We start from the raw sequence: 27,999 nt of genomic DNA, 5'->3' as shown, positions 1-27,999 counted from the left end.
CGCTTCAGATGTCCAAGCCATTACCTCAGCTCTGTAGGTGAAACACAGATAGGCAGCAAAAAGGAAATATTGGGAAATAAAATCAAAGGTGCCACATCTTTATGATGCAGATAGATCCCCTGCTTCATTGCATATGAACCCCTCATTTGAAAGAAAATAAAATTCTGATTCTTCTTCTGAATTCAGGTCTTGTGCCATTTGGATTCTTGATCCTTGAGATGACTACATGTTAACAGACGTTAATAATCTTGGTCCTGCTCATATACACTGAGGGTACAAGATGATAGAAGTGGCCACGCCTTAAGAATACATTGGAACAAGATCATAGTCGTAGCCACACCCTTAAGGGCCTTACAATTCCTTGTTGATGTTTGAATTTTAATCCAAACAAGGTGGTTGAAGAAGGGCTGAAAGAGGGAGTTACACCCTAAGAACGAGACACTACACAAGAACAAGACAAAAAAACACGAGACAGAAAATGTTCATTTTGATAACAGTTACCTGATGCAGGAATACAGCACCCTCTATCTGTCGTCATGGTGGGGTTTAGTTCTTTGGCAACAAAGCAAAGCTGAGGGATACATCATCAAAAAACAAGACATTTGATGTAACAGTGATGGCTCTATAAACAGCTGGCATTAATAACTGTTTAAAGTTTGCAAATTCATGTTTTGGACTTTGGTAATTGCATTTTATATGTGTGGGGTTTCTGAGCAAATTATCATCTTGGTTCTGTTTACAACTTTGTGCCTCTACTCTAGGTGTCACATATCACATTTAAAATTGTATTTGATTGCTTCATTTACAAAATGTCACTAAAATATTTTTGTTTAAGGCATGGCTTTGCACCCCTATGGACAACCACTACTCTAGTTATAAATCAATGGGCTAGAACACACAAAGGTTCTGTTATGGTATAGTTGTGTTTTATAGTGAGCAAAAACCTCACTTAAACTGAACTGTTAGGGAAATAAAACTTGTCAGTAAAACATAAGTAGCCTTTTAAGTCTGTTAAAAATTGGTACCTCATTCAGGGTAAATAGGCACTACCACTAAAATGCATTTCGAGTTTCAGTGCCACAATTTCCCATACTTAATGTATTTTCAAAATCTTCTAGTCGTGACAACTTGACTTCATTTTATTCAGTTGAAGATGTTTTACCCCTCACGATGAGGGTTGTCTTCAACATGAAGCCACAGACATAATTACTGTCAATATTAGAATAGAATAGAATAGAATAGAATAGAATAGAATAGAATAGAATAGAATAGAATAGAATGAGTAGAACGTGCCACAGTAGTCAGTTTCCAGCTCTGTAAGATACTCAATATAAAAAAACAGTATATAAAAGAAAGAGCAGAGGGGAACAGAATCAAAGTCTAACATTGAATTTCTACGTCCAATTTTGGGAGGCAGAGTGTCTCAGGTGTACTGCAAGTTAATATGGATATTTAGACATATGAAATATAAATGTTAATCTGACATAACTATAGAGTATACAGATATATGGTCTTGTATACAGTGTTGTGAGATGTAAGAATAACTGTGGATAGCGTATTAATGTATGCTGTGACCGGTGAAGATTGGAAGGATTTAAGTGTTGAGCTTATACAGTAAATATTATGTACAGTGCTTTGTAAATGGTCATCCAGTTAAATTATTTACATTTATATAGCAGCATGGTTACAGGTGAGCTGTTGACATAGTAGTATCTGTTGACAGTTATAGTATCTTGTCCTGATTTAGACCAGCCTCTGACACAGTCTTGGTTATTTCGGGAGCTTTTATATTTTTAAATTGTTATCAATCTCCTTGGTTAAATGTTAGTTTTTTCTAACAACGTTTGAGTTAACGCTGTACTTGGGGGAATTTGAGATTTACGATGTAAAGTGTTTGCACTTGGACGCCACTCCAAGAGAGGTAACGTACACTTTGGCGGTCGCTTTGAGGTAAGTGTTGTCTTTTTAACAAATTCTCGTATTTACAACGTTGTGTTTAAAAAAAACTGTTGTATTTTGTTGTTTTTAAACGTGTAAGTTCAACTTGCTTGTTGTTGATAAAGGTGAAGAGAGTTTACGAGACCGTTGCCTTGTCAACCTGTTAGCCTTAAGTGAGCTTTCAAGGCGACTTTTTTTATACGACGTGTTTGTTTTGAGAAAAACATGCTATGAGAATGCAAAGCAGTGTAATCTATTTTTGATTCATGCATTTTTTGTATGAATACTTTGATACTTTGGGTATCATGCAGGTTAACAGACTTTAAAATCTTGAAATAACTGCATTGCTTGGAAAATGTAAGATTTTAATGACATCTATTTAAAAACGTATACAAAAAAATATGCAGGGCAATCTTGTTGAGTTATGCTGTACTCCACCAATTTGGAAACGTAGCCAAAGATTCCTGTTAAACTCCCACGTTAAATGTGAACTTTTCAAGAATGAATTACACAGAATGATAAATTAAATTATGGTTATGATAGTTGTCAATCTATCATGAACACATAGCAAACAGAAGCTAGCATAATCACCAACAGACATAAACATACTAACATGGCTAATAGGATAATGGCCAGCACTGCATATTGTCAGGAACCGTTACCTAGGCAACCAGTCCTAAAAATGGCAAAATGCCATGACTGAGAAATGTTGACGTAATTAACTATTAAACTTATTTACTGATACTTGTTAAAGAATTGTTACCAAAAGTTCATATATGTAACAGCAGATGCAGACAGAACACACCAGAGGTGTTAGTTTCTCCTGAGCTAATGCATGATTAAATGCGCTGATAATGTAAAACCAAAGATTTATGTTTGTATGTAATTATAATAAAGAAGAAGAAAATAAACAGTAACAATTATTTTAAATGCTTAAGTCAGATTTTTAAAATGAGGAAATACTGATTTCTGTACAGTAATTTCTCTTAAGAATGTCCCTTAAGAATTGGCAGCAAACAACCACTGGAGAAATAGTTTCTTGTTATACTGTATTTGACTGTATTTTCTCTGTACTGTGTCAAAAAAAACAGATTCGGATAGATTCATATTTTAAGAATAAATCCGACCATTGCGTCCAAGATTCATTTGGATTGGATACAAGTCTGAGCGCTTCGCAGTGCTGCATGAGGGTCATATTTATTAAGCGGAATCTTTTCTTAAGAATTCACTTATTAGACAACTTGCTTTAATTTATAATGTACGGCTTACTCCTTTATTTTTAAAAGCATATAAGAAATAAAAAGCTAAGGTTGTATACTTTCATCAGAAAGATGAGGGGCTCTTATTGGTGGTGCTCTTATTGTGCAAAATATCAGGTGACTGTAAAAAACTGATCACCTGAGCATGGAGTAGATGTCTTTGGATGGAAAAAGTAAGGAAAAAGTAAAACCCCCAAGAGTTGCATCACTTCTGCTCCAGGGAATGGTATAATCAAGTCTTTCGATTCCTGAAAGGGGGCCATCCATACTTAGTCCTTGACCACTTTAAATGGTCTCAACGTAATAGCGCTTCCATCACCTTGTGGTTTCAAAGTGCTTTGCATTGGACTTCACATTGAAGCATTCCCACACCAATGGCAGCATAGCTGCTATGGTGCTGACCACCTGATCGATTGCAGCCGGGGTGGGGACAGGAGCCGAGGATGCTTCCAAATGGAGGGGTGCCCACACTACCAACCGAGCCAAGATTGCCCCAACAGTTAAAAGGCAAATCCATGATTCTTTAATGTTGCAGGATGCTGTGTTTGAAAAGTTGGCTTGTCTTCTTTGTTTTACCGGGGGAAGTGCATATCCTGTGCTGACTCAACCTCATTAAATGTCATATTTAGTAATTTATTTATAGTCATATTATTCATCATAATTTCATACTTTACTTTTTTTTTACATAACTGTTACGCTGCTGTGTCAAAGAAATTTCCCCAATGGGGATCAATAAAGTTTATTTTACCTGATCTTATCTTAAAGGGCAGACAGAGGCTCAGTGCACAAAGAGCTCTGAGACTGTTAATAATGGGGAGTCCTTGACCGGCAGTTCTAGACAACCACACAGAGACAATATCATGAGTAGAATGTTCTTTATTAATCATCAAAGTTAGAATTATTTTTATTAATTGGTCAGTAATTATTAGCTTCTATGGTAAAAACAGCATCACGTCAAGTAAATTATCTCATGATAGGGTGGATATCCAGCATGAATAATTCACCATTGCCTACAAGTTAACATTAATCAAGAAGATAAGTTGTACATTACAGTGGGATTAAAAAAAATAAATTCTGTAACACTGTTGATCCATCCTCAAAATTAAGACATACAGCACATGAAACAATTTATCTTGTGAATAAAGACTTGGAAGGTTTTCACCTGCTGCCCCTGCAGAGATTGGCTTTGTGTGCTCAGGATGATATGAATAGCCAAACCTCACTGTGGCAGCTGCCACCATTTTTTATTCAAAAATCCATCTTTCACTAATAATGTTGTTCTTATAGTAGAATTAGAGGTTTGTTCCATTGAGTTAGTGATACGGTACATTGGCACATGTTGAGGAATGTCCTGCTTTTACAAAGTACAAAGTACTAGCAATCTCATAAAAACCTACAACAAACAATTTCTAACATCAAAAAGGCAAAGCAATTTGTGCCACTGTCTGTAAATGTGAACACTGTGTACCCTTGGAGAACAGGTTTTCGGCCTTGAGATGTGTGGGCGTCCAGACTTAAAGCAGGAAGTGGTCCAGTATTTGTTCTTTAAAAGAGAAACAAGGCTCCTTCTTACGTTTCCTTTTTAAATCCAGAGTTTTTCCAGCACTTCATGTAATTTCAGATTATGTTGCTGGTTCCATCATGATTTTTCCTATTCATTAAGGCTGCCATATTAGATAATGAATGCCAGACAGACCTTTAAGCCACAGATTAGAGATATTTGGAGCAATCGGGTATATAACTGCACTTTTCCATTTCCTATAAAATACATTTCCAAAGTTTCCCACTCTGCATAGACGCCCTGTGTAACCCTTTTACTTCATGGCTTGAGCACGGGCAACTCCCTCGGCTTGAAGAAGGCCTGCACCATCCCCATGGCAAAGATGTAAACTTTAGCATCCACCACAATCTTTTCCTTCTTCAGGAGCTCTTTGGGATGAAACAAAAACAGTTGAATGTAAAAAAAAAAATACGTAAAAAAAAAAAGGTGGGGTTAATATTATCATTTGTAAATTTGTATTATCATGTTTTGTAAATTATATTTCAAAATGGATGACAATGTTACTGTCTAATTCCAATCACTTTTTTGCAGAAGTGAACTGGTAGATTAACTTCCAAAAACCTGCCAAAATTACATAGACTTTGCAGTAAATCGCAATAACATTTTTAGGAAATTATCTAAAAATTAAAAAAGGAAATTGCTAAATGACAAAGGCATTTGACAAATGAGTGGCAGTTTTTTTCTAACCTTAATACTGACTTGTAAATTTACATATATTCAAAATTAGTCACAGAGAGACAGGCTGCAGAGCTCAGCTGTATTCAGAAGCCTCTAAGTCATTTTAACGAGAGTAAATATAGCTCGCAAACTTCCTATCTATTTTCTAGCTTGTGTCTGGCATGGGATTTACCATATTTAAGCAGACACTGTGTTATATACTGATTTAGAAAAACATGTATAATTTTCCAGCCCCAAGACCAAAACACAAAGTCTTATATTTGAACTCAATGACTGTAATGTCTCACCGTCTAATTTAGTCTGGAACTCATCAAGAGGAAGAAGGACAACTTCCACAAATTCTGAAAGATGAAAGTGGTGAAAGCATGTAGATTTATTTCCCTAAAGAGAGGTGATCAATTTAGAGAAAAGCACAGGGAGAACTCACCTCCGTCACCTGTGAAAGAACAATACAAAATCATGTGAGTTCAGTCATATTAAAACAACATGATTTTATAAAATGGGTCCAACAGTTCTCTCTGAGTTTAGTGCCTTTGCAAAGCTGACATCTTCAGGCACTGTGGATGCAATCCATCCGTTTCAACTTTACAAAACAGACAAGTCTATAGCAGCATTTTTGACACATCACTTTGATCGAAATTACATGAATAGAAGGTCTGGCTCCTTCTATCCATGTCTTTTTGATGAGACTTGATTCTTCCCGATACTTAAAGTTTTTTTTAAGAATTACAGGAAGTATGTCTGTGGAAGTGGAGTCAGGGAAACCTCTGTGGTTAGGTCTGACTTTTGTCTCACCCAGCTGTTGTGTTGGGTTGATGTTCTCCATTTCGTCACCATTGATGTTGACCATGATGATCTGGGTGGTGCAATTTGACAGACCAGGATCCAGGCAAGTCACTGCATTAAAAACAATATATATGTTGTTGTTCAAATGTACACTAACACTGAACAACAACAATAATCATTTTAAAAAAGCATGTGTAAAAGCACCTGGAGTGACTCCAACTACTTCTCCTCTGTAGCCGGTTTCTTCCTTCAGCTCCCTCAGTGCAGCCACTTCAGGGGTCTCACCATCGTCAATCAGTCCTGAGCAGAGTAGAGACAAACTGAGGTTCTGAACCACAAACACAATCATGTTGGTTTTTGAAGTTATACTTAAAGTTTTGAAGTGGATGATTTTGCCATAACTTTTTTTTTTTACATTAGCAGGCAATCAAACCAACACAAACCTGCAGATTGGGCGGCTTGGGCATTAGAGCATAATCAAAGAAAAAGTAATTCTGAAAAATAATCAACTGCTTTTTAAAGAAAACAGATAAATGGAATATTTAATTCAATGACTAAAAGTATATAGTGGACATCAACATAGATGCTTCCATAAGATAATAAACGAACCACTGGGCAATATTTCTGACATTAAAGATGCCCTTTATTTTTTTGTTACATGGTAGCGAGGCCCATTAACAGGTAAAAAACTCATCTTCTTTACAGTACATTACAGTCATTTGGCAGACGCTTTTATCCAAAGCAACTTACAAAAAGTGTAAACCTGCTCTAAAAACAAAACAAACAACCAATAAAACATCACATAAAAAACAACATCAAATCCATCTGTGCAGGCCATGACTCCTTGTGTAAAAAAATCCACTTCAAATAAAATGATGTTGCAATCTTCAAATCAAACACAACAATAAATTATTTGCTGACAAACCGCTGCAATGTCACTCAGACCTCAGTGAGCGGGGGGAGTCTTCGTCATGTCTGAGCATGAAATGACAAATCGGTAACTTTTCAAAATGCTTGTTTTTAGAATGCAGTTCAGACCTGATCAGCTGGCTGAGACTAAAGTTCTCAGTAATTGAATAAATATCCCCCAGACAAATACCTGATTGAAATCTGGCATGATGAAGTCAGAGAAGCCAGACTGAGATCGACTGAACATGTGTAGATGGAGGATAGCGATTGCATTGGTGGGATATTTAGAAGAGAATACAAATGGGGAGTTGGAACACAGTTATTTCCATGTGTCCCACTATTGACTGGCATCACAAAGAAAGGAAAGATCTGACCACAGTTTAACGGCAACATAAAAATGTCTGAAATACTGTCTCGGAAATGTTATTTGAACTATAACTCAATTAAGTCAACCGGGAAGCCTGACTTACTGGACTGGGATTGTGTCATAGGATCGTTTAAACCTCGACAATTTTGCAGGCGGTAAATAAAGGACTCTGACCTGCAGGAAACTCTAAAGAGCAGCATCCCAGAGGAGGACGGAATTGCTTCACCATCACCACGCAGTCTTTATGGAGGGTGCGCTTCAGTAGGGCGATAATCCCAACGCCTGCATGAGAGAGGGGGTTACAATCGGAGTGACACAAGGTGGAAGGTCTGCTGACGGGACAGTCTCACCATCAGCCTCTGTATTCTTCTGCCTTGTGGTCCTCTTCACCGTCTCCCAAATCCTGGAGCAGAAAAAAAGACTCACAAAGGTACGGAGACAAGGAGCATGATTTAACGTGATGGCAGTGGAGACTATAACCTGCCTGGTATTTCCAGCAGGGTCAACGTATGTTGTCTTCTCCAGCTTCACCCATTTGCCAGCTGCCAGGATCTAATGGAGAGAGAGAAGCCTTTCAGAACGACTAAACATATAGGTTGAAACAGAGCATGATATTCAAATAAATATATGATTTATTCTAACTATTCTGATACTTAACCAATTATTCTCTTCCAAATGCCTAATCGAATGTTAGTGTATTTTTCTTGGTGATTCTCAGGAGAATTCCGACTAATTCCCATCTACTTATTTACTGAATGTATCATTTTAGTATTGTCAAGTATTGTCTCGCTGAAATTTCTGTGATTTCTTAGTTTTCCCCAAATTTCGAGGTGACTTTTCTTCAATGCCTCGCTAAAGGTAACAGCAATGTTCCTGTTATTTTTTTAGGCGATATCTTAGTGACATTCATTTTGTATATGACTGATTTTTTTGCTTGTGCTTAGCTTGATTATCGGTTTCTTTCAAATTTATTTTTCCCAAGATTTTTTTTAGAAATGAGTGAAGGTGCTAGTTTGGGCTAGTCTTATCAACACAAAGCAATCACTAAATAACCAAATCCAAAACCAATCCAGAGAGGAAAAAAAAATAAAAACAAAACCTCAGATATTTTCTGTGGATGTGGATAAAGGCATTATGAATCACACTGTCAGCTGTGGGATATATTTCCATACAGGATACTGGGGTCAGATCCATGGAGGACAAGAGGTGTAGAAACGTGCATGAGAAGGCTGAAACAGGTGGGGAAACTGGGGGCGGGGGTGTGATAAGGGAGAATCAGCAAGAAAGAAAGGAGAGGTGTAGAGGACGATGGTGATACCAGCGATGTTTAGAGACAGAGGCATTGAGGAAAAGACAGGAAGCAGAGATGGAGATGTTGAGGTTTTCTTTGGGAGTCACTATCAGGTCCATCAGAGGGACAGCACATGTGCAGAAGAGACAGACTTGTACAGAGGAGGTTGGAACTGCCAGGCAGGAGGCCAAGAGGAAGACTGAGGAAGAAATTTATAGATGTAGTGAAAGGGGACATTAAGTTTGTTGGTGTGAGAGGAGGATGCAGAGGAGAGGGTTGGATGGAGGAAGATGAATCCCTGTGGCGACCCCTGAAGGGAACAGCCGAAAGAAAGGGAAGACAGTAGTGTCGATATGTCGCCCAGATGCAGAAAAAAGGGAATTCTTTGTGTTCAGGCAGCGGAAGTACCTCTTCTTTGACGACGTGCGGCGCGGCGGTCATCTCGGCATCGGCGGAGCTGCTCATTGTGTTGTAGAGCTGTAAGTGAAAGTGGAAGCCACCATTTATTTTAAGTCTGCGGGTGATTGTCCCTGGTCATGAGTTACTCAATTAGCTGCCATTCTTCGCGTTTCCATGTTATGTGAACTTTGGTTGTTAGCTTGCTACGTTCACACCACCGCAGCTTGCTGCGCGACACTTTACAACGCCGTATGTGTCGAGAGCAGGAGTATTTTCAACTTTAAACGCCGGTGCGAAGTGGAAAACTCTACACTTAACTCACGTGAAAAGCCCAGTGTTGAAGAAGCGTCAGAGACTGAGAAGATGCGAAGAGGCGTCACTCTGTCGCCACTTCCGGGTACTGCACACGTCATCAAAAGCTTCGATTTATAAAAAAAAATGAAATTACTCAGTGGCTGTCTATCTACACAGATCAAAATGTTGCTCTTTAGGTTATTTCATATCTCTTAGGTTTGTAATCATATCATTAAGATTCAAGCCCCCCCATGTTTCCCATCAAAAAGTTATTTTCCTATTAAAGTCATCCAATTTCTGATGTCTTGTTTCATCTTTGTTTTGAACATTTTTATTTATTTTTTTTCTGTTTGAATGTTAAGGTGTTTAAGAAATGTTAAATTTAGCACTTTTTTTTTTTTTTTTTTTTTTTTACAATTTGGTTTTTGTCTAATTTGTTCGGCAAGTTGACATTGTTTTCTGTCCACCCTATCTGAATAAACATCATATGCGGCCTCAGGGTGGGACGGGACGGTGTTTCCCTGAGCCAGCCACGAGGGGCATGGGCCAGTGTCTCCCTGAGCCAGTCCCAAGCCCAGATAAATGTGAATCAAGATGCGAATCAAACATAATAACCATATCATACCTGATTGGTCAAGGCCCGGGTTAACAACGACCGCCATTGGTACCGATGACCTACAGGGAACCAATGGAAACTGGGCTACTGCAGGTCAAAGAAGGAGAGGAGGAGGGCGTGTTCGGAAGCAGAGAGAGAGAAGAGGAAAGGCAAAAGCTGAGGACAGAGAGTAGGGACTTTGAATATTGGGACTGTGACAGAGAGTTGGTCAACATGATGCAGAGAAGGATGGTGGATATAATGTGTGTCCAGGAGACCAGGTGGCGAGGTAGTAAGGCTGGAAGCTTAGGAGCAGGCTTTAAGTTGTACTATCATGGTACTGACAAGAAGAGAAATGGAGTAGGAGTTATCTTGAAGGAGGAGTTTGTTAGGAATGTTTTGGAGGTGAAAAGAATGTCATATAGACTTATGAGTCTGAAACTGGAAATTGAAGGTGTGATGCTCAATGTTTTTGTGGCCATGCCCCGCAGGTGGGATGTATCATTGAGGTAGCGAAGGCAAAAACAAAGGGTGTACGATGACCTGTATGCTCGGTTGGACAGTAAGGAGGGAGAGAATGATCTTTACCGGCTATACTCGGGTACAATGATGAGCCTACAGGGAGTGAAGATCAAGAAGTTGGAGGATTTCAGGTACTTGGGGTCAACAGTCCAAAGCAGCGGAAAGTGCGGAAAAAAAATGAAGAGAAAGGTTCAAGCAGGTTGGAATGGGTGGAGAAAAGTGTCAGGGGTACTATACGATGGAAGACTATCAGCCAGAATGAAAAGGAAAGGTGTACAAGACAGTGGTGAGACCAGCGATACTGTCTCACCAACAGTGTTGGTCTTTAGAAAATATTTGAAAACTTTAGTGGAAAACAACAACCTTCTTATAGCTTCACTGCTGATGTAAAACTTGTTTCCTTGGTTTAAGTCTTGTGAAATAACTAAAGAAGGCTTCTTTCCAAATGATATTTAAAAAGAAAATAAACGTCTTCCATCTCTAAATTCAGCTCCACCAGCAGTCAATACCCTCCTATGAATGTTCTGATTCATTTAAGGGCTTGACCCAAAAACAATTAGAGATAAATGTACTGTAACATTAATCTTACAGCATCTGACCTCTAAAGCATGCGGCAGGAAGGATTTTTTGTTTGTTTGTCTGTCTTATGTCAATATATTAAAAAAGTGGATCTTTAACCAATTTACAGAAAAACAATGGTCTGGTTTTATAGTTAAGTGAAATCGTGAAATAGGTAAAACGTATATTTTGAATCCAGTATGTCGTCATTGTAGGAGCTAATTCAAATTGAATCTATTCTACTGGCCCAAATTTAAGAAATGAACTTAAAACTCAACTACCTTAATGTTTTTGCTCTTTAACTAAACTTGTTTTTCTTTTTTTTTTTTTTTTTGGGGGGGGGGGGGGGGGGGGGGTAACAAAACTCCATACAATTTAATTATAGAAGGCATTGTACTTTTCTATGATATACAAATATACATCCATCCATCCATCGCCTGGCGTTTATCCTGCACTCAGTATCCCGAGGGATGCCTAAGCCTTTCCAAGCTGTCATCGGGCGAGAGTCGCCAGTTTTTCCATGGATTTTTTAAAGTATTATTTATCACATTTGTGCTTTTTAATGGTTTGATGTACAATAATTAGGTCGATATCTATTTTCTACTTAAAGATAACGATACACAGAGTCACTTCTTTTTTTCCACTACAATGCTTAAAAGTGACATTCAAAATGCATTTCGGTTTTCATGCACAATAGTTTCTGCATCCTTGCAGTTTGTTTATTTATTCGTGTGTCATTTACTTTGTGATGGAGAAAGTTTCAGGAAGTTAACTACAGATGGAAAAGGCAGAGCTACGTATTCATTCTGTGGAGGTTCTCAGTCATCCCGGTTATGGTGAATTATTGTCGAAATCTTCTTGTCGTGGCAACTGGACTTGAATTACTTCATTTGAAGATGTTTCACCCTTCATCCGAGAGGCTTCTTCAGTTCTAATGAACTATGTGGAGTTTCCAAAGTAACGTTAAGAGTAAGAATGGATCCGTTTATTTGTGTAAATGGTTCTTCTTGCAATAAACGATCTACGTAGCAAGTCCCGGGTCAGGCTACGCCTACATGTACGTCGTAGAAATACCTCCCTTGAAGGAATAAAATCACACTAGTAATGTATCACACAATTCGGACACAGTCGCATATTTTCATGGCCTAAAATTTACCATGAAATAATTTGAATACAAATATGTGTACGTATGACGTTTTAATTCAATAAAAACGGACATTTATCAAAACTTGACGGAGACGGGGGACATATTTGGTGGTGGACATTATTCCACAACCGGAAGCTGCAGCATGAAGAAGGAACAAGTTGTAAACTGTCAGTTTTCGGTCTGGTATCCGATATTCAAGAAATATACGATTAAAAGGTACACTACTGCCGATTAAATCTAACGAGCGATAATTAATTCTTTGCTACCGCTGCTACAAAAACAGACCAGGTATCTTAATGCTAATGTTAGCTTAATTATAGACGCCTCAGGCTGCCACCTTCAGCTTCATGGTGGCCTTTAGCGCCTTGTTCTGTTATTGCTGTTTTTAATAATCTCCCTTTTTATCCAATTTTAGCAGTTTCTGCTCGTGTCATTTAATCATTCACTCAGTTGGTTCTATTTGTTCTGTTTCAGTGTGATTCTTCCACTACCTCAGAATGTAATAGATTATTTACTGGACGATGGGACACTTGTAGTCTCTGGGAGGTAAGAAAAGAAACACGTCATTGTTCGGAGTTTATACTTCCCACGATGACACTGATTAATTCCATCAGGATTTTTCACCTTAAATGTTGTATCCATCCATTTATTTATTTAAACAATCTTCGTCAGCCTTACTTGAATTAAAATCAATAGAAATGGTGACCATCTTTTTTTGGGGGGGGTCCGATCCAGTGAGCGATTATTTTATTTGACAATTTCTCTGAAAAATCTAAAAATTGGAATGAGGTGAGATGGACAGGGTGGAAGAAGAGGGGTGAGGGAGTGAGAACAGTTGAATTACATCACAATAAAGTTGAAGTGTTATAACATTAAGGACAGCTCTTGATTACTCCCCAATGATTTCTGAAATTGGTAATTTTGCTGTGAAATTTTGTACAAAATTCGTGTTGTCAGAAATTTGATGTTTTTTTTGCAAGTTAAAAGACACATTCAACTTTCATTACAACTTTGCTTATCTTTTTAATTATGTTGTGTATTATATCATTATAATTGTTGTATATAATTGTATTTATAGACCTAGGAAAAGCATATGACAGGGTGCCAGAGAGGAACTCTGGTATTGTATAAGGAAATCTGGAGTGGTACGTTAGACTGGGGTAGAACATGTCAGCTAGCTGTAAGACACTGTGTGCTGAAGGGGTAATAGAGAGTTTTAAGGTGGATGTGGGACTGCATCAGGGGTGGAGCTCTGAGCCCCCTCTTGCTTGCAGTGGTGATGGACAGGCTGACAAATGAGGTGAGACAGGAATCTCCATGTGTACAAGGTGTAAAAGACAGTGGTGAGACCAGCAATGCTGTATGGCCTAGAAACATTTACAATGACAAAAAGACAGGAGGCAGAGCTAGAGATCGCAGAGATTACGATGCTAAGGTTCTCTTTGGGAGTGACCAGGACGGATAGGATCAGGAATGAGTCTATCACAGGAACAGCTCATGTTTAATATTTCGGAGAGAAGGTCAGAGAAGCCAGACTGAGATGGTTCGGTCTTGTACATAGGACCCATAGTGAATATATTGGTAGAAGGATGCTGGAATTGGAGCTTCCAGGCAGGAGGTCTCGAGGAAGACCAAAGAGAAGAATGATGGACATAGTGAGAGAGGATATGAATGTAGTTGGTGTGAGAGAGGAGGATACAGAGAATAGTGTTAGATAGAGAAGGTTGATTTGCTGTGGCGACACCTGAAGGGAGAAGACGAAAGAAGAAGAACTGAATTACTTTAAATTGCATTTTAATATTTTTCTCGAAGGAAGCCATGAAGGTTCTGACAGAACATTTTTTCTGAAAAATATCTGCATCTAGAACCAGAGTTTTGTTGAGGACTTAAGTTTGTGTCATTTGTTTTTATTCCCCCCCTGCAGTGACCACAACACAGATGCACAGGCACACACAAACAACAGTGACTCGGATGCAGAGGAAGACATTCAGGTGAGATAATTTAAGTATCGGGTCCTCTTAAAGGGAAAAGGAAAACTTAAATCACAAATAATCACAGAATAATATCACAAGCTACATAAGTCACAATATTAGGAAAATATATTCTTTTTTTTAATTGAGATGCATATTAAACTGGGATTTTAAAAAGTAAGACTCTACTATTATTCAAATGTTTTAATCCAGTCTGATTTTAAGCCAAAGCACTGTAATGACCCTTCATATCAGGGCTATCATTAATGGGTGGTGCATTTGTATAAGAAGTGTGCAGAGCCTGTTTATGAGACCATCCGGGAACTAAGAAAGAGATTATCACGTCTGTGCATTAGGTGGCGCCAATGTCACTCACTGGCAAACTGAAGTTCAGGTTAGCCTTTTTTTATTATTTGTATTAACTACTCCACTTGATTTTCATTTTGACTCCTTGACATGAAAATTGCAAATAAAATAAAAGTCTGCAGGATAACTGAAAACACTGCAATGTTGGTTTTCAAGACTGTGACTGACTGATGGCTGACAGGGGAAACTTCCCATTTTTTTTTCTTTTTCGTAATGATGTGATTTTTGGGACAACTCGCCCTTCAGTCAGCCTCAGCTGGCAGGATATTGCACGGGAAGTTATCTAATCTTATGACCTTGATTTTAATAACATTAGGACACTATAAAAAGAGACAAAAGCCATATTTTACACTTTGTAATGCACCGCATAAATTCAGCAGAGGATTAACTTCCCGGGACCTCAATAATTATTATCTTTGTTTAATCTATGTGCATAAAATTCATCTGCTTTTAAACTCCAATGCTATATCTGATCCAGAGAACACCAAGAGGGCCCTAAAAAGAAACATTCAATCTTTTGGTGACAATTCTTATGCAGACAGTTACTTTAAACAAGATGTGATTGCATTAGAACATTATTCTAATAATTAATGTTCCTAATATAATATATTCTTGTACTATGATATTGAAACTCAATCTTTTTTGTTCATGGGGCCAAAATTTGTTATGTTTAACCTTTTTTCTCACTGTCAACAGATGTTTGATTGAAAAATAAATCAAATTTGCAATACTCTAAGGCACTACTCAAAGGCATGCTTTATGTGGAGGTTCCTGGTGAATTTGTGTTGAAATTTTGAAGACATATCACCCCTTATCTGAGTGGCTTCTTTACTTCTAATGACTTGTGGGGCATTTCCGAATATACAGCAACTACCAGGGTTTCGAGCGGGTCGAGGCAATGGTGGCTTGTTATGTAAATGTAAGAGTTGATCGGCAGAAGCTAGATCTAAGGGGTTTGTTATGTTAATGGAGTTGTTAGGACAGTCAATACCTAGACAGATTTACACATATAGATCAGATCCATCTGCACCCTCCAAACAACCAGGAAAGATTCACCACCAGACCAGCCCCCGGTAACTTCCATATGAGCCTCAGTTCCTGAGATTTAACAGGGTTCACTCCATTGTTTAGCTCAGGGGTGGGCAAACTTCAGCCCGCGGGTCACATCTGGGCCATTGGTCGTTTTAATGCGGTCCGCCAAAGATTGGTACAGAAGTCATACTTGATGTAAATGATTGGATGATTGGATCAGTAAATGTCGGAGCTCAAACTCGAGATTTTTTTGTTTTTGGCGCTACTGGAGAACACTTGAGAATTTTCTTGAGCTGGATGACACGGATTGGCTTTGTGATTCAGCCTTTACTGTGGACATACTGACACACATGAATGAGCTAGGCTTGCTGCAAGGGAAAAACCGGCTTGTGCCTGAAATGCAAGCAAACGTCAGAGCTGTCAAAACCAAGCTGGTTTTATGTTCAAAGCAAATCTCAGACGAGACTGATATGTACTGTTAACAAATGTTTTTTTTTAAATTTTTTTATATATATCGTATTTTGTGGTGATCTTGCCCGTCTGTCAAATTTTAAAAGTCAATGCAGCCCCTGAGCCAAAAAGTTTGCCCACCCCTGGCTTGGCTTTACCTTTTCACGTTCCACTCAAGGTAATCCCACAAAAGTTGCTCTTTTGTCGGATGAGGGGTGAAACGTCTTCAATTAAAGAAATTCAAATCCAGTTGTTAAGACAAGATGATTTCAACAAGAATTTAAGTAATGTTACTGATTCTCCATGCAGCTTATTGTCTGAGGGAGCTTGTTTTATTGGCTCCCTCATAACAGCCAGATCTTTTCATTCTGAAGTCTCACTAGTCTCAAGTTTCACTAATCAATGACAGTCTTAACAAATGAAGAAAGCGTCTCTCAAGGTGATGGAATCATCTTTGTTTTTGACTCGTCCTTGATTAACTACCAAAATTTGCAACTAGAACAAAAGTGTATTTCATGCTGTAATGTTTGTTTCTACACTCTGCCTCTCTCTAGTGGTCAGATGATGAGACAACCACCACTGTCACAGTAGGTACATTTCAATGTTAGCCATTCATCCTCCATATGGCCCAAATCTAATTTTCTGAAGAAAATAAGTGAAATAATCTACCAGTATTTTTTTTTTGTTAGCAAAGGCACTCTATTTCTTAGACAGAAAAAAAAAACTTTGTGTTCTCTTTATATTTGTGGATTAAATGTCTTCATTTTGCCATTCTTGAAGTGTTGTTGAAAGAGAATTGTTCGTGTCTAACCCGTCTTCAATACCCATGTTTCTACAGGCTCCTGAGTTTCCAGAGTTTACCTCCAAAGTGTTGGAGGCCATAAATGCTCTTGGTGGGCGTGTCTTTCCCAAACTCAACTGGAGCGCTCCACGGGTAAAATTCAGCCCTCAGCTCCTTTGTGAAAATGGAGCATTTGTCAACTTGTCAATTCAGCTGACGTGTGACTTATTTTCATTAGTTGCAGTCAGTTGGACTGCAACCTAGCCTTTGTGTTTTTAATACGTTGAGGAATATGGATTGTTTCCATGCCAGAAGTAAGGGAGGTGAAGTAATTAAAGTGTGTGTGTGTGTGTGTGTGTGTGTGTGTGTGTGTGTGTGTGTGTGTGTGTGTGTGTGTGTGTGTGTGTGTGTGTGTGTGTGTGTGTGTGTGTGTGTGTGTGTGTGTGTGTGTGTGTGTGTACGTGTGTGTGTACGTGTGTGTGTGTGTGTGCGCCTTTCAGGACGCCAATTGGATTGCACTGAACAGTTCTCTTCAGTGTCACAGTTTGAGTGAAATATTTCTGCTCTTCAAAAGTTCAGACTTCATCACCCACGATCTCACACAACCGTAAGCCACCCCATCGACACACACATCCACACACACACACACACACACACACACACACACACTTTGCATTTAGATTATATATAATATCATGTTTGGAGTCTACAGGCTTAATTTCGTCTGCAATGAGATTCAAGTGTCAGCAGTATGAATTGTAGTCTTGTAGATTTGTGTCACACACTTCTTGCTTAACACTGCAAACATAACAGTGAATGACTTTCCACTGCAGAGATGTGTGTGTCTGAGTGCAATTGAGCAATGTGATATAAGTTTGCTTTGGACTCTTTAAAAACTTTAATGTAGATTTAGCTGCATAATAGTAATGAATGTGTTAATGTGTAATTTCTGCTCCAATGAATTTCTCTTTGCAGATTTCTTCAATGTAGTGACCTGGATTCCACAGATCCTGTCATAAACTATGAGGTATTCTTTATCTCTTTGATAATCGTGTGAAAAAAGTTGACTCCATGCAATAAGTTAAATAAAAATGATAACATTCAATATTACATCACTGTCAGTCATTTGTTTTGAGATTTCTGCTTAGACCTGATTCAACATGGAGCATTTTCCATTTTTGCTGTCTGGAATGCAGCGTTAATTTTTTGAAAGTTATTGGAGGAGTCTTTGGACTGGTTGACACTGAATTTACAATACCTGCCTCAGCTGTGGAATGGAAAATTGGACACACCTGCTGCTGACAGTTTTGCACTATAGGCATGACTTGTGGTAGTTTAAGAGCTTGGCATTGTATCACTTGTGGGACATGATGCACCAATTCTAATATGTGAGTAAAAATAGCACATTAACCCTTGAGTGTGAGCTCATATACAGCTGCAACATGCCTTTGCCAAAAGATAAATACCACACATTTATGCAAGCAATAGCCCTGTACTCACAAGTACACATTTGTACAGCCCTATTGCCACTTTACTTGAGCAGCCTGGGTGATACACCGTGACATCCTGAGGACAGTGGTTCTCTCCATCATTGCAGAACTTTCTGAATATACTTCTGCACCAGCCTCGTCCAGCAGGGAGTATTAATAAAGATAACTCCAAATTGACAGGGAAAGTGTGGAGAATACTCCAGCCCATTTCACAGTTATGTAAATGAGTATGACTGCATGTAAACAGATTGATATTGCAATGCAAAGAGTTTATACAGTCTTTTTCAAAATGTGGTCAAAACCCAGAATATTGTGGGCATGCATGAAAATGCTGTCTCTTTCAGGGAGAGGGTATTTCATCACTGGTGTTTTCTTCTACCCGCAGCTGGTTCTGAGGAAGTGGAGTGAGCTGATTCCTGGAGGGGAGTTTCGCTGCTTCGTCAAAGAAAACAAACTGATCGGTAAATCAACCAAGCAATCAAATGCATTTATTACTTTATTTATGTAGCACCTTTCAAAAACATTTGAAGTCAAAGTGATTGACCGTAAATTAAAGCACCCTCTACTAAGAAGATGAAAGAGACTGTTAAAAAGCAAGAATAACAGGTAGCAATGAAATTACATAAAAGGCGGTTTCTATTGGCAAAAACATGGAGCCATAGGCTCGCCCGTATCTCCCATAGTGGCAAACTTATACATGGTGGAGGTTGAGAGTAAGGCCCAGGTTTCGTTCAGGGGAACACCATCAAGCCACTGGTTCAGGTAGGGAGATGACAAATGGGTCAAGATCAAGAAGAACGAGGTTCTCCACTCACCTCAACATGATCAACGCTCGTCAAAATCGCAAGGGAGGTCGTCACTGCTGACCAACTTCCGTTCTTGGACTGTTGCGTTCACATCCAACGGGACGAAGCTTGGACATCAAGATTTACAGGAAACCAACACACACCGACCAATATTTACTTTGGACTCGCACCACCCCCTTGAGCACAAAGTGGGGGTAATCAGAACTCTACACCACCGGGCCAAGAACTTTCCATCAACCACTGAAGGCAGTGAGTCCGAGGCACAACACAATTAGAACGCCCTGAGTTCCTGTGGCCACCCTAATTAGGCCTTTGTCAAATCAGTAACCACCAGACATAGGAACATAGAACACAAGGAAGACATTAACAAATGAAAGAACGTCGTCACACTGTATGTTGCTAGGTGTTTCAGAGAAACTCCGAAGGGTGTTCAACCAGCACCATATACCGGTACATTTCAAACCCAACAGCACCGTAAGACAAAAACTGAAATCCCCAAGGACAAAACAGCTAGGTATAAGATAGAGAATGTGGTCTATGCTGTGACTGGCACTGATGATTGTGATGATGTCTGCATTGGAGAGACCAAACAACCTCTGCACAAACAGATGGCCCAAGACAGGAGAGCCACCACTTTAGGACAGGACTCTGCGGTCCACCGACACCCGAAGGACATGGGCCATTCTTTTGAAGACAGCAATGTCCGTATTCTGGCCAGAGAAGACAGACAGTTCGAGAGAGGAGTCAAAGAAGCCATCTTTGTCACAACAGAGAAACCATCTCTGAACAGAGGAGGGGACCTCAGACACAACCTTTCACAAACATATAATGCCTCACTGGGATCAATAACAAGATGGATTGCACACAGGGATCCGGACGTACTGCACCCTCCAAACAACCATGAAAGATTCACCACCAGAACCAGCCCTTGGTAACTTCCACATGAGCCTCAGTTCATATGATTCAACAGGTTTCACTCCTCTGTTTTGCTTTACCTTTTCACATTCCAATCAAGGTTATTCCACAAAAGTTGCTCTTTTGTCCTAATGAATGACACCCCAATTAGCAAACAACTACCATAGACCCGGTTTCTGCCAATCAACTGGTACATTCACATAACAAGTCACCATAACCTAGACCTGCCCAAAACCCAGGCAGTTATATTTGGAATCTCCCCACAGGCTGGTAGAACTGAAGAAGCCTCTCGGAGGAGGGGTCAAATGTCTTCAAGGGAAGAAATTCAAGTCCAGTTGCTAAAACAAGATTTCAATAAGATTCCATAAAAGGCTGAATGCCTAAGTATAAAAGATGACAATCACGACTGAAAAGGTCAAGTGTGAAATATAGGAAAATAAAAGACAAAATAGTGTTGCTCCAAGTATTCACCCAGCATTACAGTTTTATTCTCACCTCTACTCTGAAATATGTGTTTGTTGTTATCTGTTGCCTAAGCCATACTAAATTTCTACCACTGGGGAAACTAAAGCATGAATGAGCTCATTTTGAAAATGTGCATGTCCCTGTGTGTCCATGCAGCAATCTCCCAGAGAGACTATACTCAGTACTACCAGCACATCCTAAAGCAGGAGCAGCAGATCTGTCAGGCCATCCAGGAGTTCTTCAGCCAACACGTCCAGTACAACTTTCTAGATGAGGACTGTGAGGACTGTTTATTGTAAAAGCATCTTCAGATTTTGGGTTTTAATTGTTGGTATCTAGATGTGTGTGAAATTAACAATTTATTTTAATTAGAAGAAATAATTTTGTTTTGTTGTTTGGTGACACAAATTATTAATAGTTTTCTTTCGGTTTTGCAGTTGTGTTTGACGTCTACAGAGATAGTCAGGTAAGCACTACGAGACCTCTTCATCTTCTTTCGGGCAGGCAGTGAGTCCTTTTTTAAATGTCTGCATATGTTACATTTCAAACATTTCAGATTCAGAGGGTCCCTGTTACCCACCAAAAACTGTAATAAAAATCAAGTAAACACAAACTAGTTGTTTGGGTGGGGGACCATCCACATGCAAATGGCTGATTTTACACTGCTTTGGAATAAGACATTGAGTCATATCCTTTACGGAAAAAAGGTTTTAATGATGTTTTTTACCATAAGATTTTGTAATTCTACTAAAACGCTCATAAATAAAAAACTGGTGGTCTTTGGTAAGTGCAACTTCCAAAGTGGTTGGATTCCCAATTGCGTGTGTGTTGCAGGGGACAGTGTGGCTGATAGACATCAACCCATTCGGTGAGGTCACAAACTCACTCCTGTTCTGCTGGGCGGAGTTGACGTCCAGTGGGGGGATAAGTCAGCAGCAGGTCCGCCACCTTTGCCAATGGATCATATGATTGGCATCTGGTCCAAACACCATTATGAAAAATGTCTCTGTGTGTTTGTCCACCTGTGCGCACACAGGAGGGTCCAGCGTTCCGTTATACCACCAGTGAGGTGACTGTGCAGCCCAGCCCCTGCCTGAGCTACAGAATCCCGCGTGACTTTGTCGACCTCTCCACCGGAGAAGACGCCTACAAACTGATTGACTTCCTCAAACTGGTGAGTCTTGAGCCAAAGACGGGTGTCTGACCTCTCCCTGCACTGTCTCCAGTTGAAATGCTCAGTTGTTTCACATCCTGTTATCACCAGTATTACTGCAAATATCTGCCTGTCTGTCAAGTACTATAGTTGAAGGTCTGCAGTAATCCCAGTCTGAGCACTTAATCCCAGGTCACTAAAAACTAACCAGATTGAATCAAAATGCGATTTATTATTTAAACTATGCAGCGTTATAATAAGTCTCCTCTTCATAAAAGTACAAGAAGCATTGTCTATTTTAGGCTTTTCCCTTTGAAGTGAGAACTGCCTGGCTCTCTCTTTCAAAGATTTTTCAATGTTCAGTGATCCACCTGCAGCAATGATGAACTTCTTAATCTAAGGCCCTGTTTCTGGGATCAAATGTGAACCATAGCTTTAGTCCACCAAGAGTAAAAGTAGTGGGATTTAATTCTTATTTTTCCGATACCTGGAAAACAGAACCGGGGATCTCACTGATGCCAAAGTCTAAGAATTGAATGATGAATTAATGGAGGCTTTAAGGGCTTTTTTATCAAATCATTTAAAAAAACATTTTCCCTCTCACTTCAATGGTCTTGTTCCTTTTGCAAGAAGTCTCCCACACATTCAACTTCCAAATCAAGGATTCAAGATGTTTATGGTCACAGCTGTTTCACAATAAACATAAATTTCATAATAAACATGAATAAATTTAGGCAGGGGGTGAAAGATGCAGCGTGAATCTAACAGGTGCTAATTAAAAGTGCAAATAGTCCATGAATATTCTGAATATGTTCTCTGTGTGAATATTCAACTCATCTCCCATAGAAGAAGAGCCAGCAGGAGGAGTCAGAGGAAGAGGATGAAGAGAACACCCCACAGTGACCCCTGAACACCCCCACCCACCCCCCGCAAGAAAATGTGCTGCTCATGTCTCAATTAAAAATGTTCAAGGTGAAGTGACAACCCCCTACACGCGCACACTAGAATATGTCCCCATGTCGCTATGCTTTCACACAGAGCAGAGCAGTGCTTTTTCAGTCCCTTGCTCCTATCAGCCTAATGGAAGCCACTCGATGAACCATGGACTTTTTCTGGAAAACAGGGGTCTGAAACGGGACCGTTGGATGGAAATTCTTTTATCATTCAGTTACAGTATAAAGGACTTCAGCTTTTATACTTTCAAATTCGAGTTTTTTGTTTTGGTTTTTTTAAGTTTGCGTTTTCATTTCTTGGCAAGTACTAACTTTGCACTTAAAATAAATTACATTATAGATGTCAGTGTAGTGGTGTGCATGTGTGCTTGCGTGCGTGCATGGGTGCGCGCATGCATGTCAAAGGACTCTGACAAATATCTTTATTTAACACCAAGGCCTTTTATCACCTAGTCACCTTTTAATGTCTCCTCTAAGTTGTTCCTGCCTATCCATTTCTCCCCGGCACTTCAGCCTGAGCAGTTTTGACATGCTCATTGCTCCAAGCCGCTCCGGGTACTCCTCTTGAGTTGTGTTTTCCCGTCATGGCTTGGTGTGAGCTGCTGTGCCGAAAAACACCATAAAACTTCTTGTCGTGTATTGACTGGGCTGTCAGTCTGCTGGGTTCTGTAAACCAGCACATTAGAAATTGATTTTGCTTTTTACGCAACAGCTCTCATTATGCCGGGAGCTAAATGAGCTGTTCACACTCGAAAGGGGGCAGTTCTGCTCCCTCATCCGCCCCCATCCCCACACAACCCTCTCCTTTATCAGATTGATGGAGCAGTTACGGGAATATGGAAAGAGCTGTAATGATGATAGTTCCAGTTCTTCGGGTGAAACACCTCGGAAACAGTACTTGAGGTGCACATTCGGGAAAGCACGGCACAATCTTCATCACAAAAGCCAACCCCGGCTTGAGAACACACTGTTCAGACACGACGTGTCCCGGTCTGGCCGATGATGGAGGGCAAGCCTCACTACCCCAAACACCAACACCAATTTTTTTTTTTTTTTTTTGCAGTTATGACAGGAAACTATTCATCCTATGGTTTTAGATATTTAAATGCAGACATTTTTTCTGATTTGTTACTTGAAAAACTTGGACTTCTTAGTTACCTCCTTTCTGAAATAATTCGTTTTGGCATTCTCAAACTTGCCCTCAACCCACCTAGATGAGACTTTCATATGCAGATCAAATAACGTACTTTCTTTTAAAAGCTTTAAATTCATGATTGAGACCTTAAACTTGTTTGGAAAATATTATCCATATATCTTTTTTTTATTATTGGATTTCAAAGAATACATGGTCAATTCGCCTGTCAGTCTTCATCACGTATTAATCTGTAGTAGTAACTTCCTATTTTGCACATTCTATGGACTTTTAACCCCATTACAGGAAAATTATGGGTCTTTCCCTTCATAAAATAAAAAATGTGTATAATTCTTCTCTAAGACAGATTCACACCCACCAACATATTTTTTTTTGTGAGAGAAGCATCCTACATCCAAAACCCCAGCCTTCTCAACCTGTTTATCCAACACCTGTTTTTATTTGAATATTTGATGAGAATATTACTTAAATTGAAGAAGGAACCCGTGTCATCTGGACCTGCACCTTCATCTTCGCCTCTGGCACCTCTCCCTTCTGGAGCCCTGCATCATCATTCGGGCAGGACAGATTTGCTGACTCAGATTAAAGGGAGAGGAGTTTTCCCTGCTTGCAACCGAGGAAGAGGAAGAGCTGCAGTAGTTTGCAGATGGAATACTCATGAGCAGCCGTGACTGCGCTACACATTGTGTGCCTAGGCGTGTGCACGTATGTGTCCTGGGCTGACCTCAGTGCCTGCAGCTGTCCGGCTCCAGGGATCAGTGCTCCCCTGCAAACTGAAGCCCAGTTATCCGGGTGTTTTTACTGTCCGGATGAACTTAGGTGAAACCCTCTGCTGTAGCCCAGTCAAAGCTGGACTCCGGTGGGGGGTGGGGGGTGGGGGTGGGGTGGGGGGGCAGATGGGTGATAGATTCGTGATTTGTTGCCAGCAAAGTGGCGCATTGCGAATTTAAAACTGCCATGTCCAAACCAGATGCACACATATTACCCCCCCCCCCCCACACACACACACACACACACACACCCATCACCCGTCCTCCAGAACAGGGATCCCGGCTCGGCATCCCATTAGTTCACTCTGTTGCCAGGTGAACCAGCAGCCCCCATTCGGTAAGAGGAAGAGTGTGTGTGTGTGTGTGTGTGTGTGTGTGTGTGTGTGTGTGTGTGTGTGTGTGTGTGTGTGTGTGCGCGACAGAAATTGTGCAAACGCCGAAGATGTGGGAGGGGGGAGGTAACAAATTAGCTCCGAAAGTGTCTAAATTATTATTGCTGAGGGTAGACGGTTTTTCATTAAGATTAAAAAACAGAGCCAGGCCAACAAAGGAAACGAGTGACAGCTTCCTTCAAAATAAAAGCCCACGGGGGATGCGCTTAACGGACATCTACAGGTTTCTATCAGCGCAATTGTTCAGTTTGGGGGAGCATTTTTCCCGTTTTCTTATTATAAATCGCAATTATATAATTTCCAATTATCTTTTATTTTCTCCGCGGGGAAATATAATAGCATTGCAGCTGCTGCAGTAAACCATCTCTTCCTTTTTGTATTATCTTGTCCCCTCAGTCGTATCCCCTGAGACAGATGTTTATCTCCCACCATTTGTGCGGATTATTTGTATTTAGTTATAATCTCAGAGGTTGGCAGTGTCTATGAGCACTGCTTAGAGAGACCGGTGCTTCAGAAGATGATCTGTTGATGGCATCAATATATGTGAATACAACTACAAGTTCTTTAACATTAAACCACGAGAAGCTCCGAATAGTCAGTCTCCCCACCACTTGCTACCATACAATATTTTCAGAAATAATATCAGTCAATCCAGGAATGTCTTGCTCTGTTTAAATCCTCGAAATTATTTTTTAAAACATATTTTCGTTTCGCTTAATTCATCAGTTTTTGTGTACAGCATAAAACACAGTGTCGGAAAATTAAGTTAAAGTATCTAAAAATTTAGATGGGATTTTTTTTTACGATAAATGTAAATTAAAAAAATGGTTTATTGATTTAACATTGATTTGTTGCTGCTCATTTCCCATGGGTTCTACAGTACCACTACTCGATCGCTAGTTGGCAGTGTAACTCAAAGACCGACGTGTGTTTCCTGCCATGGCGGGGAAACCGAACGATTTCGCTGGTTTAAAGTAAAGTGTTCGAGAAACGTCATGTTATATCGATAAGTGAGAATCCCTGAAAACACCGTTTCCAAAGATGCACGCATGGAATCAACGCAACCTCCACTTCCTTCTGCTTGATCCTGTGTAAATTAACTTGCTTTTTTTTTTTTTCATCATTATTTTGAAAGTCCCCCCTCCCTCCCGCGGGAAATGAAGGTGCGTGAAGGTGGGGGAAATTGACAGCGGACAGACGGCCGTAGACTGGAAAGACGGGGAGGGGGAGGGAGATAGAAAGAGGAGGAGGAGGAGGAGGAGGCAGCGGGACTCAGCCACCTGCAGGAGGACTCACATGGTCCTGCAGCACCGGGACCCTCCGCATCTCTTACTCGAACATCCCGCCGCCTTCCGCTTTCTCGAACACTCCTCCATTTTCCCGTCCTCTCTCTCCCCCTCTCTCTCATTCTCTCTCTCGTTCCACGGGCATCCCCTCCTTCCCCCCGCAGCCCCAGCGTCGGCGGGACTCCGGCCGGTGAAGCACCGCCATGGCTCGGGAGAACGGAGACACCGGCCGCGGGGAGGCGTGGAAGAAACAAGTCGACGACATTAAAAAGATCTTCGATTTTAAAGAAGTACTCGGCACGTGAGTACCACTGACTTTACCGTGACATTGTCACGCGTTCCCACGGTAAGGGGGGGGGGGCACACCACACGACACGTCACGGTCGACCCCAACAAACACGCAACCTCCACGGCGTGGAGCGCTGCTGTGCCCTTTGCCTTGCGACATCACTGTCACGGTCTCATGTCCACGACTGGACGTGACGGTGTCACGTTCCGATGTGACGGGATTGCAAACGAGGCTTTATGCTGTTTTATTTAGTTTTAATTGATTTTATGATTCTATTCTTATTTCCCCCAGCCACCACCGACAGTTAATCCTTCACTATTCATAAAGCAGCATCGTCTGAAAGCGAGCGGGATGATAAAGTTCTCCCAACTTTACCTGCAAATGTTTTCCGACTGTGGTTAGCGCTTCCTAGCCGGAAGCTAGGAGGTCTCCTGTTCGACTCCCATCGGGGCGCTTTTTCGCTGGTTCTCCTCCCACAGTCCAAAAACATCCAATGGGTTTATTAGAGACCCCAAATACATTAGACATGTAAACGAGAGTGTGGTTATAAGATGCATGAATGAGTGAGTGAATGGCTGTATGTGTCCATATGTGGCCCTGTGATCGACCGGCGACTGGTCCAGGTGGAACCCCGCCTCAGCCAATGCCAGCTGGGGCAGCCGCCACCCCCACCCCCTTCCCCATCCCCACCCCAACGAAACTGGGTGCAGGATAAGCTGCATAGATAATGAATGAATGAACGTTTTCAGACCAAGAGAATAATAAACGGAGGTGGGAGGTGTAACCAAAGCTTCCACTGCGTGTGTATGTGAACAGAGTGTGTGATGTGGTGTCATGCAGAGTGATGGGAGTCAAAGGCAGGTCAGGATGAAGTGCTCTTAGGATGGGATGTCAGGGGGGATGGTGAAAATAAAAGATTATTCCAATATAATGTACATTTCTCTTATCATTTGTACTTTTCTTAATTGTTTCAATCAATCAGCCGTCGACCTTAGAATGAGCACTGACTATTTTTACCCTTGGTTAATTGGATTAAGTTGTATAGAGTCAAAAAAAAGTCTTTGATCTCAGTTTCTAAAGTGTGTGTTTTGCTGCCGTCTGTTCAACGGCGTCTATTTGGTTACTACAATACTCAACAAATTATTTGTCCCATCAGGGATCTGTCATATAATTTGGACTTGACCGACTAATCGGTAAAATAGCAACTCATGAGATGTATCTATGAAACAGCGTTTTTTTTGTCTTTTCAAGACTGAAAAAAGAATAATTATTTCAGTTTATTACAGATCTGTGTTACCATGGCATCCCATTTGTAAACAGATCTTTAGAGCCGTTAAGAAAAGGCTCAGCCTTGTTTATTTCTTTGCTTGACGAAAGGGTTTCCTCGTTGACAACAGGAGAAATCTTAAGAGTTTGCTGTGACC

General features: G+C 40.4%; 3 protein-coding genes across 4 annotated transcripts in view; 2 read left to right on the top strand and 1 right to left on the bottom strand.

Annotated features, from left to right (window-relative positions):
* Nucleotides 1–4,058: 4,058 nt before the first annotated feature.
* nudt5 (nudix (nucleoside diphosphate linked moiety X)-type motif 5) lies at nt 4,059–9,569 on the bottom strand. 2 transcript variants are annotated; one of them, XM_086146150.1, is made up of 8 exons: nt 9,511–9,569; nt 9,198–9,266; nt 7,983–8,050; nt 7,849–7,901; nt 7,673–7,780; nt 6,427–6,522; nt 5,724–6,333; nt 4,059–5,126 (listed from the first exon to the last, which is right to left on the bottom strand). In XM_086146150.1, the coding sequence occupies exons 2-7, from the start codon at nt 9,252–9,254 to the stop codon at nt 5,987–5,989; spliced, it is 729 nt and encodes a 242-aa protein (XP_086002276.1). In that variant the 5' UTR covers nt 9,255–9,266; nt 9,511–9,569; the 3' UTR covers nt 4,059–5,126; nt 5,724–5,986. The 2 variants fall into 2 exon arrangements, with proteins under 2 accessions (XP_086002276.1, XP_086002277.1); XM_086146151.1 differs by having other exon boundaries at nt 9,198–9,268; nt 9,508–9,528.
* A 2,703-nt stretch (nt 9,570–12,272) lies between these two features.
* cdc123 (cell division cycle 123 homolog (S. cerevisiae)) lies at nt 12,273–25,838 on the top strand. The gene is made up of 13 exons (XM_086146149.1): nt 12,273–12,520; nt 12,779–12,850; nt 14,229–14,295; nt 16,677–16,709; nt 16,961–17,056; nt 17,404–17,510; nt 17,879–17,930; nt 18,779–18,854; nt 20,736–20,858; nt 21,017–21,045; nt 21,414–21,518; nt 21,616–21,753; nt 22,579–25,838. Exons 1-13 carry the CDS (start codon nt 12,447–12,449, stop codon nt 22,633–22,635), a joined length of 1,029 nt encoding a protein of 342 aa, XP_086002275.1. The 5' UTR covers nt 12,273–12,446; the 3' UTR covers nt 22,636–25,838.
* A 261-nt stretch (nt 25,839–26,099) lies between these two features.
* camk1da (calcium/calmodulin-dependent protein kinase 1Da) overlaps nt 26,100–27,999 on the top strand; it is a 71,083-nt gene continuing 69,183 nt past the window's right edge. The window contains exon 1 of the mRNA XM_086146946.1: nt 26,100–26,587. Coding sequence (XP_086003072.1) covers nt 26,490–26,587 — 98 coding nt within the window. The 5' untranslated portion in view covers nt 26,100–26,489. The remainder of the gene's footprint in view (nt 26,588–27,999) is intronic.

Source organism: Fistularia commersonii, chromosome 5 (genome assembly GCF_037954325.1).
Source record: "Fistularia commersonii isolate RoL2024-O1a breed Wild chromosome 5, RoL_Fcom_v1.0, whole genome shotgun sequence".
NCBI lineage: Eukaryota > Metazoa > Chordata > Actinopteri > Syngnathiformes > Fistulariidae > Fistularia > Fistularia commersonii.
The sequence above is the reverse complement of the archived record's forward strand: the minus strand, read 5'-3'. Positions and strand labels throughout refer to the sequence as shown.